The following is an 11,164-nucleotide window of genomic DNA, read 5'->3' as shown; positions in this document are numbered from 1 at the left end:
AGACGAAGAGGATTCGAGGAGGCGTTGGATAAGGGTCTGGAGGAAGGCGGGGCTTGTGTTGCCAGAGTAACTGGATCATTGGTGGTGTTGTCTTCCTGTTTAAAGATAACCATTTCCTGTGCTGAGACCCACAAACTATGGTGAGTGTTATAGGAGGCTCGAAAAAAGGTTCCTGGGCCCTGGTAGCTGAGCGTCCAAATCTTTGGGCTGTTGGGCATTCAGAGGCGACCCCATGCCTCCTTCTTCACCGCCTTATCTCGCTCCGCGCAGTTCCTTCTGTCCCTGCTCTCCCTTTTTTTCTTGCATCCCCTAATTTCCACTTTAGCCACCGAAACCTCAAGCTAGAGTAATGTAACAGGGAGTAAAGGGGAGAGATTTGAGATCTGAGAACACCCGATGAGACATTATTTCGAATAAGCAGTCTATAAGTTTGCATTGTTCATCTTTTGCATTTTCCAAGCGTGCAGCCGCTTACCGACGTGGTGGGGTCTCAACACTAACTGGATCTGAATCTCCCTGAATACTGGAGTCTCTTCTCCCAAGTGGTGGAGTTCGGCCTTGCATCTCCTACCAGGACCGTATAATAGTAGATGTCTGCTGGCTCCGCCTCTAGGTTATTGCATCCTATCCAGGTCTGTGTGATTTAGCAGACATGTCTTTCAAGATTACTGGGAGAGTTTCTAGAATTCACGAGCACCACCGTAAATTGTGATTGAATAGGAAAGGGGCGTGATGATTTTTCTTTTTAAATAAGCTTTTAGATGGTTTTAATTCACCCATTGCTCCACCAAAGCATTCTAGTCAACTCATCTCCGGTCTTCTCAGCACTTGAGGATGTGGGCTGGACATGGTAGAATATTGCCTTCAGATGGGTATAGGTGTGACTTAGCAAGAGACAGTCCCCGCCTCTCATTGCTGTTCAGCAGTACACCCCCCCCCCTTAACCTAATCTCTTCCTCTTTCCTGTAGAGACCTTTTCAAACCTTTACTTCACAAACCCCATTTCTCTTCCCTTTTTCTTCTTTTTAGGTGCTTGGCAGAATCTAATAGGCAATGTGTTCAGTATCACATTGATCTCGGCTAATCAATGCTTTTATCTATTCTGTAACCTTGTATTTCTGCTTTAGAGAAGGGAGTGTCAAGAGATCAGTCATCTACTTTTGCTCTTGACATCCCTCGCTCCTGTCTGTTATACACTACCCATCTTTGCCACGAAGTAGCATTTGATCTATTGTGTGTGTGTGTGTGTGTGCGCGCGCGCGCACATGCTTGTCTGTGTGTGGTGTATACTGATTTTTATGTAAAGTACATTTCTCACTGTGACTCAGGATCCATGAAAACCAAAACATGGTGTACTTTGAAGAGTAATATACCTTAGGGTCAAAGAATGGAACTCTCCAGGCATGCAGATTCGTTTTATTCCTCTTTAACTTAGGGATGGTGCTTTTTGTCAAGAAAACTGAATTTTTAAAAAGCCTAAAAACAGTTAAGTAAAAAATCTCATGTTTTTCTCCACATTTCGATCTTTTTCCTGTATCATGTGCTGTCAGCCCTTTCTGGAAGAGTGAGATTTTTTTTTTTGTGGGGGGGAGCTCGCTGCCCCTCCTCCCTGTGTGCAGTCTAGGCACAGGCGGGATAGATGTGTGTGGCAAAGGCTCAAGTTCTGTATGGCACACGGAGGTTGTCTCTCCTGTATGGCTTTCTCATCACTCTGAAGTATATACCCAGTGCTGGGGAGTAGCTCAGTCGATGAAGGGTTTGTCTTGCAAGCATGACCTTCATTCAGTCCCCAAAATGCACATGGAAAAAAAGCTAGACATGGTGGTACGTGCTTGTAATCCCACACTGGAGAGGCAGAGACAGGTGAACTGGTAAGCCAGCCTACCCTACTTGGTAAGCTCCAGACCTGTCTTAAAAACAAACAATAACAAACCTGGCTTCTATCGTTGGGACCCACCTCATGAATGGAGAGAACCAATTCCCTTAAGTTGTCCTGTGACTTCTCTAATATACATATTCAATATAATTAAGTATAAAAATATTTTTTAATGAGTTTGACACCAGCCTGATCTACTGAGCAAGTTCCAGGACAGGCTCTAATGCTACACAGAGAAACCTTGTCTCAAAAAAACAAACAAACAAACAAAAACTTTTTTTTTTTTTTTTGGTTTTTCGAGACAGGGTTTCTCTGTGGTTTTGGAGCCTGTCCTGGAACTAGCTCTTGTAGACCAGGCTGGTCTCGAACTCTCAGAGATCCGCCTGCCTCTGCCTCCCAAGTGCTGGGATTAAAGGCGTGCGCCACCTAAAAAGTGGGTATTACCTGAGGAATGGCACCCAAGGATATCTCCTATCTTCCATGTGCACATGCATACGGGTTCTTGTGTGGGTATACATAAACACACACAGTGAGTCCTAGGCCAGCCAGAGTTATATAGGGAGAGCCTGCCTATACATACACACGCACATGTACATGCGCATGCACGCGTGCAGAGAGGGATGAAAGGAAGTAGTGAGGGTATAACAATGTGACATGCATCCACAGAAGGTCCTCACGAAGATGTGATTTTCAAGCTGAGGTTTTAGTAGCAGAAAAGATTTCCTGGAGTGGATTCTGAGCGGAGAGGCACGGTTAGTTCAGAGGGACATTAGAGAACCTGGAAAAGGGGAGCAGGAACCCAAGATACTGAAATGTATGGAGCTTGGAAAGAAGTTTAGATTTTATTTTCAATATACCAACATAATGTGTCTCATATATCTTATCTGTTCCATAATGTAATTTCTCTTTTACCTTGGCTCTACCTTTAAGCTTCAGCCACATTAGCTTGGTCTAACAGTGCCATTCCCCTGTCTGTAACGCTCACTATAGACATCTTCTGGGAAATATTTTTCTTCTCTTCCCTTTGGAGACCAGAGATTCCTGATTTCTCTCCTTATAATCGCTGTTTTATAACTTGGTTGTCCTTTTCTGACTGTTTCTGGTTTCCATAACAACATCCGTAAGGTGTGGTGAGTGTGAGCAAGTGGGTGTTAATAAGGTGTGGGGTGGTTTTCTCAGAGGCTCTTCTACTGCCTTTCTTGATGATTCGGTGCAGCAGCCAACGATCTGAAGTTTTGTCTAGAAATAGCTTTTGCTTCTAATGAGGTAAACCTCCATGGCCTTCTGCAAATGGTGTCTAAATGCCGGCGTTTCTGAAAACTGGCTATTTTAAGACATTCTGTTAGTCGTGACATGATGTAAGACATGACAGCCACTAAAATGTGCCGTTCCCCTCACGTTCATTTTTGTTTTTTACTCCTGCCTATTAAGTTGCTTTTGTTATCTCTGCTGACTCATCTTGCCTTCCGTGTTAGGCACATTTCTTTATTCTTTAAATGTGCTTCTCTATGCCTATGTGACGGGTGTAAGCCTCTCTGATGTGTTTGAATTTAATTCTTGTTCATAGACCTAATATATTAAAATTAAACATATGTATAAATATATAGATACTGATATAGATAGATAAAGGTAGATATATACAGCTTATTCTGCTGTAGAAATATGGAAAACTATTGTACACAATCACTATTATTATTTTTTAAAGATTTATTTATTTATTATGTATACAGTGTTGTGTCTGCATGTATGCCTACAGGCCAGAAGAGGGCACCAGATTTCATTATATATGGTTGTGAGCCACTGTGTAGTTGCTGGGAACTGAAATCAGGACCTCTGGAAGAGCAGTCAGTGCTCTTAACCACTGAGCCCTCTCTCCAGCCCCACTATTACTATTTTATGAAACACCCTAGGCATATATTTATGTATGTGTACATGTGTTTATGTGATTCTACCATATACATTGTTTTTAAAATAGGTTTTCCTCACTTACTAGATCTTGTATGTTTTTTTCTGGATTAGTTTTAAGAATTACCTTTTATATTTTCATTTTCTCTGGTTGAATCAATGCACATATTAATTTGTTCTGTTATCACTCTATATAACACACTTTACACAGTCCGTTATTTCTTTAGAATAAATTAAAAAGGTAATAACAAAGTGAGGGATCATGAGCGTTTTTAAGGTTTTGATATGCTGCCACATTACCCCAGAAAAGTTTCACCAGTATGTACTCTGCCAGCGGAATTCCAGGGTTCCTGTGTCTCTAACAATCAGAACTGGTGTTTCTACTCATTACATACATACATACATCTATCATTATATACATACATACATTTATCATTACATACATCTGTCATAACAAACATGCATCTAACATTACATACATACACCTATCATTACATACATACATCTAACATTACATACATACACCTATCATTACATACATACATCTATCATTGCATATATACAAATTAATATGTGGATTGATTCAACCAGAGAAAATGAAAATATAAAATGTAATTCTTAAAACTAGTACACACATCCATCATTACATACATGCATCTAACATTACATACATACATCTATCATTGCATGCATATATCTATCATTACATGCATACACCTAACATTACATACATATATCTAACAATAGATTTGCTGCTTTACTAAAACAACCTATTGCTTTTCTTAGACTATTAAGATCACCAATTGCTGCATGTTGATCTATAATATTTCTCTGTATTGTTTTTTCATATCTCTCATAAAGTGTTAAAATTTGAAATGTATTGTCTATTTAAAATGAAGAAGTTAGAAGCTGGCTTAAAAACCCTTTGCTCATACAAAGTCCTCTGGTCCCCCCTTGGCCAGCTGTGTGGAGGCAGCAGCTTGTTGCAGGCCCTGATGCAGAGCTAGAACTGGAGTTCCCAATCTTTATTGCGGTCCTGGCTTCAGCACCTACCAGCCAGGCAAAGTGGGGTCTTCTGGGGCTACTTTTCTCATCCATAAAACCAGAAAGCTACTTCTTATTCAGATGACCTTAAGGCACTAATATGAGGATCAAAGAGTGAATGTTTTATAAAAGTAATTCATAAGCTGTAATGTACTATCCATATGAAATATATTGTTTCCATAATAACCAGGTTACTCCCTAATGAGAAGATAGTTTGGGGAAATGGAAAGAGATTAAAATTTGAAGTTAACAGTATTCTTGTCCACTTTTACTCTTGAGAAATTTATTTTTGTATATTAAATTCATTTTTCTTCAAGTTCTCTTATAGATTCATTTTCCCAATGGAAGCATTTAGAGGCTAGAGAAAAGAGAGGAGAGGCTGAGAAATAGGAAGACTTGGTCTTTAGTTCACTTTTAAAATCCCACATGGTCCAGTGGATGGCAACACACCCGTGAGTGTATGGGTACCACAGCGTGGACGTGGTGTGCTGCTGAGAGAAAAAGGGCCTGAAGCTGAGAAAGGGTGAGGAGGTTTGGAGTGGGTCTGGGAGGAGTTAGAGGGAAGACTGGAGAACGAATGTGATCAATATACATTGTATGAAATTCTCATAGAATTAATAAAAATTATATCTTAAAAGAACCTGTTTGGTTGTTGAGTGGTGGTGGTGGTGCACACCTTTAATCCCAGCACTTGGGAGGCAGAGGCAGGCAGATCTCCAGGTTTGAGGCCTGTCAGATCTATATAGTGAGTTCTAGAACAACCAGGACTACACAGAAAAATCATGTCTTGGAAAACCAGACCTCTACCCCCAAAGTACCCATTTGGTTTTGCAGAACGGGCAGCAAAACATGTCTGATTATATTTAACCAGGCATTGCATCTGATAGCTGTGGATTTCTACTCAGTTTAAATGGATTAATTAAATATTTGCTTTTGTAGCTTGTATTTCTTTTTGATTTTCAGTGACATTTATCATAAAATACAATTGGAGCATTCAAACCTCATCAATTCCTCACTACTTGGGTTAAAAATATGACTTTGAAAAAATTAAAATCCCTCCATCTTGTGGCAAGTTCATTATTGTTTGTGCCAATCATCTTTTTGTTAAGTAACTTACTGCATTTTACCCCATGCATCTAAATTTTAAAAAGATAATTATATTCCTTTGATTATCTGAAACTTTTCACAATTGTTTTTATGCAGAGAGTGTGGCTTCTGGAATGCAACTGGTTAGCTCCAGCTTTAGAGCTACTAAGAGCTTTCTGGGTTTTTGTTTGTTTGTTTTCAATACCTTTCATACACATGTCACTGAAATACAAATTGAACTTGGATCAGTTTATTAGAAATGAGCACGTGGCATAAGCGCCTGAACTCTCGGCTTTTCTGTTGAATTCTTGCAGTGTAACACACATATGACATACAAAGGTAAGACTAACTTTTATTTTTTCTTTCTTGAGACAGGGTTTCTTGGTGTAACAGCTCTGACTCTTTTGGAACTTCCAGGCTAGCCTTGAACTCACAGAGATCTGCCTGCCTCTGCCTCTTGAGAGCTGGGATTAAAGATGTGCACCACCACCACCCGGCTAAGACTAACTTTTTAAAAGCAAAAATAATTCAGATCACTCTCTTTAAGGAGCTTAAGAGAGTAAGTTATTTTAACATAAGACTGAAAGAGACAGTTTTCCTGTTTGAAAAATGAGGTTGATAAAAACATGACTCACATTATGGAGATATTGTTGTAGCTAAAGGATATGATACTAACCCTAATACTTTATATACTGTAAGTATATTGATCTTAGCTGCTGTCGCTGCTATTTATCTTTTATTACATTTTTTGATGATCTCATATATATGTGTATATTAGTTTCTGGTTATTGTCGCGCTCGCCCTCTCTTAACTCCTCCCACCACAATTACTCGCGCCCTAGTCCCCTTTCTACAGTTTTGTCTTTTTGTTTTGTTTTGTAAACTGAGTTGAACTAGAGCCATCTATGTGACTGGGGATTTGTACCCACCCACTAGAGCTTGGTGGTCTCATCGGTGGCTGAATAACTACAGACAACTCTGGCTCCCCCAGGATTCATCAGTAGACCACAGTTCATCAGGGAGAAGTAGGGCCAGCTGGGCCTCGACCTCACCTGTTGCTGCTGTTTGACAGGCCCAGTCTGCTCAAGCCCATTTTGATGTGAGAGAGATCATGATTGCCTTGACTGAATCATGCTTATGACAGTGTTTCATAGCATTTCTCACTGTATTTGAGCCTTTACACTTTCTCTGCCCCTCCTGAGCCAGGTGGTATGACTGTCCCATGTAGGGTGGAGCACTTTACTGTCACTTGTTTTCAGTGTCTTGAACAGTCATATATCCTGTATTCACCAGTGCTCATCACAAGAGATATTTCCCTGATTAAGAATGAGAGTCGCATCCGTCTGTGGGTATACACATAAGAGTTTAAAAGACATCTTGGCACTCATTTTAGCTAACCAACAGTAATAAGTTCCCTTCCTCGGCCGTGGGCTTTACCTGGGTTTACCGTATCAGGCCTGGATTTCCTCTTGGGGGGCAGGCCTGGAAACTACTCAGAGTGTGTGGTTGCCCCTTAACAGCTGTGCCATTGTTGCCGTGATGAGCACATCTTGCCTAGCAGGTAGGTGTTGTAGCTCATAGGGTCATCATCTGGGATTTGATGGTTATTGATGCCTTTTCTTCTCCCAGCAGCCTGCATTGCATCCTCTGGCACTATGAAAGCTGGTCAGCAGGGAAGAAGCTTACAGTCCAGTTCCAGTTTGGTTTCTCTGTATCTTGCACCAAAGGTGTGTATAGCATTTTCAGCAATACAGTTTTATCAACTAATTCTAATGGACAATCAAGAGGAATGGCAAGAGCCTATATATATTGTGTAGGGGAGCCTCTGGAATCTCTCTGAGCGACAACATAAAAGGAACTATCCCACATCTGGCATTTTTGTTTAATGACCCATGGCTATTAGACAACATTCTACTGTTTTGTTATTGATTGAGATTTCAGAAATGGAGAAACACAGACTAATCACTGTGACATGATGTTAATTATTTGTTTATTGTTTTTTCCAATGATGGAGACCAAACCCAGCACCTTGTACTTGCTAGGCAAGCTCTTTACTACTGAGCTAAATCCCCAACCCAAGAAATGTTAATTAAAGATAACAAAGTTAGCTAACTTTATAGCTTTTTCTGTGTTATTTTTATTCCGTGAGCTTTATGCTTTATTTAACATATGAATATGTATAAATCCAAAATGAAACTTACACATTTTAATGCCAACAACAGTTCCCTAAATTTACCAGAAGGCATTTGGAGGCAGTAGGGAACCATGTCATTATGGTTCATTGCTAAGAGTTCAACTTTGTTACCTGTACAATTAAGTGTGTAACAGACTTGCTCTCTCTCTTCTCTGTTAATGTTGTTTTTTCATTCACTCCTTTTTATGAATTGTGAGTGTAAAGATACAGAATTTGTGTCTATTAGAAAGTACTTTTGTACATTATCTGTTTATATGTGTATATATTATCTCTATGTAAACATTCTCTTTTTTTTTTTTTTTTTTTTTGAGGCACAGTCTGTGTTTTTTAGGTTTGCATACGCTCCCGCCACCCTTGCTTTTCCCTTTCCCTGGAATGCTCCTTTTCCTTCATGCTCAACTGAGCCTCATGCGGAGGCGGGGCTTCATCGTTCACCCTTCTAGAGAAGCAGCCCCAGCTGTTCTCCTTCTTTATTCATCTTCTTTTTTTCATTTTAGTGACTGATAAAAACCTTACAAATCTTCAGGTTTTTCAAAATTAATGATAGTGTTTGAAATTTTAAAACTTTTCTCTTGTGACAACTAAGAGGTTCAAGTAGCCCCAGCATCTCTGGAGGTTGCTACTCAGTGTACAGAGAATATGATTCTGCACTGTCGGGGAATAGGAAGGATGAGCACCCTAAGAAGAGTGCTGTGGAAAGGTGGTTGAGAAGAAAGGAAGTTGACTTCCTGTGCATATCCTCACTAGTCGTTTGCCAGAGAATTTTTTTTTCTTTGTCAAAGCCTACCCAGTACTGTACTGTCGGAAAATCTATAATTCTAGATCAAAAGGAGTGGATGTTTATTCAGAGAGAAGCCTGACTTTATTCATGCCCAATCACTGTTAAATTTCTACTATGTGACTCTCACTGTTGGAGACAACCTCAAAACCCCTAAGGAGCTAAAAAGGCTGAGTTTGGGGAGATACACAGTTTTAGGCTGCAGAGTGAGGGATATAGAAAGGACTGGCAGTTGGATAATCATGGAAGCCTCTCCTCATTGATCTGAGGGAGACCATGGTGCAGCATCTTCTAGGATCTCTAGAAGGAGAAAGGGCTTCTCAGAGAGAATTGGCTGTGCACAGATCCTGGGGTAGTAACTTTATATGGACTGAGCAGGTTATATGTACATGTTCAAGAACACACACATGTAACACTAATTAAAGAAAAAGAGGCCATGAACTTGAAAGAGAACTAGGTGATGGTACTCAGGAGGGTTCACAGAGAGGAAAGGGAAGGGAGAAATGATGTAGTTATAATGTCAAAAATAAAAACATTAAAAGTAAAAAGATTACAGGGTGGGTGAGAGGGTTTGTCTAGGATCCAGTCAGGCCACTCAGACCGAATCAGCAGTGAAGAACAGGATGGCAACAGACATCAAGAGGGCTGGGACTGGCGTAGATCAGTGTGGTGTGGCGTAGTAGTGCTTCAGAGTTGGGAGAGACTGGGGTTTTCTAATTCCAACTCTGAGACCGAAATTGTCACCTAATGCTTAGCAGACTGTGAGCTCTAAATTGTGAATAGCAACAGACCCATAAAAAAAGGATGAAGGTTAGTGGGAGAGATGGCTCATCAGTTAAGAGTACTGACTGCCCTTCCAGATGACACGGATTTACTTCCCAGCACCCATATGGCAGCTGACAACCGTCCTTAATTCCAGTTCCAGGGGAGCTGATGCCCTCTTCTGGTCTCCACAGGTACTGCATGCATGTGTTGCAGAGACAGCCATCATATAGGGAAAACATTCATACACATAAAAGAGAAATAAATAAAACCCCCAAAATGTATGTGTGCACATTGAAGAAATTGGCTGATAATTTTTAAAATCCTCATTTTTAAAGTTAAAGAAGTGAAGCTGAGGCACACTTAGAGGCAGTGTCTTCCACCTCACTGTCGCATCCCCACCGGCCTGAGGGGTGCACATCTGTGCGGATGCTCAGCGGACCCTGTACTGAATTAGTTCTGGTTTCTCAAAGGGAAGGAATTGAAATCTTTAGTCAGCCATAAATAAAAAAATAAAGTGACACTAAATGGACTCAGCTTGTTCCAATATATATATATATTTCTGTAAATATATATAAAAGAAAATTAGACCATGAATTTGAAGGGTGAAATATGGGAGAGATTAGAGAGGGGGGGCATATGAAGTTATGTAATTATATTTTAATTTCTAAAAAGGTAGCTTTAGTCGATGCCATACCAGCAAGTGCCCACTTCTGTTGTTTTACCGTCCTCTCTTCCTGTTCTGGTTCCCTTTTTAATGCCTTTTATTTTTAATATCCTGTTTCTAGAGGTAAGGAAGATATCCAGAGTGAAAGACGAGAGAGGGAGAGGAATGGGCTGAGTAGCTTCTGAGTCTGAGAAAGAAAGCGTCGTCTGCCTCCGCCAGTCACCCCCCCCCCCCCCCCCCCCGCTGAGGTTCCTCCGCCCTTTCCAGCACACTCGAGGGTCCTGGAGGGCCGCGCTGGTGGAGGTCCTCCCGTTTCCAGCCACTGCTGGGGACTTGCTTGTGCATAGGTCACTCCAGTGTGTGCATGCATGGGTTGATTTATGGATCTCCTCTTAAAGGACTGTCCAAATCACTCTCTCTGTGTATTAAAGTTAAATTCTTAAGACTACAAATTTTCAAAAGCCACATCTTAAAAAGACGGTTAATTAAAAGTTACATTATGTTAGAAACCTTTTGAAAAGCTTGATGAGATTAATACAAGAGCTGAAAAAATTATTTTACACACAGAAACGCACACTTTAGAATAAATCTTTTTATCTCATGAGGAAGTTATTCTTGAAACAGCTAGTAGAATCTTCTGAATTGTTTTCTTCTCATGTATTTGACTTAGGTGTTAGGAGGCAGGTGAAGAGCGCTGACTGTCATTCACCTTCCACGACAGTGAATGTTTGACCCTGATCATTTTATCAGTGGCTAAAAAGCAAGGCTTCAGATTTGCTTGAGGGTGATCTGGGGAATTAACAAAAAGATCCGGATTAGGCCCTTTTTAAATGTAAGGGATTAGAAAGTGTTA

General features: G+C 40.5%; 1 protein-coding gene across 2 annotated transcripts in view; it reads left to right on the top strand.

Annotated features, from left to right (window-relative positions):
* The first annotated feature begins 70 nt into the window (after positions 1-70).
* The window catches only part of Nme7 (NME/NM23 family member 7), a 138,476-nt gene continuing 127,382 nt past the window's right edge, over positions 71-11,164 (top strand). Inside the window, exons 1-2 of one of the 2 annotated variants that reach the window (XM_057769355.1) lie at positions 71-140; positions 7,543-7,637. In XM_057769355.1, the coding sequence (XP_057625338.1) occupies positions 7,566-7,637 (72 nt within the window). In that variant the 5' untranslated portion in view covers positions 71-140; positions 7,543-7,565. Of the gene's footprint in view, positions 141-7,539; positions 7,638-11,164 lie in introns of both variants that reach the window. The other variant, XM_057769354.1, reaches the window with a different exon arrangement.

The sequence above is a fragment of the Chionomys nivalis genome, chromosome 5, assembly GCF_950005125.1.
Source record: "Chionomys nivalis chromosome 5, mChiNiv1.1, whole genome shotgun sequence".
Lineage (NCBI taxonomy): Eukaryota > Metazoa > Chordata > Mammalia > Rodentia > Cricetidae > Chionomys > Chionomys nivalis.
The sequence above is the reverse complement of the archived record's forward strand: the minus strand, read 5'-3'. Positions and strand labels throughout refer to the sequence as shown.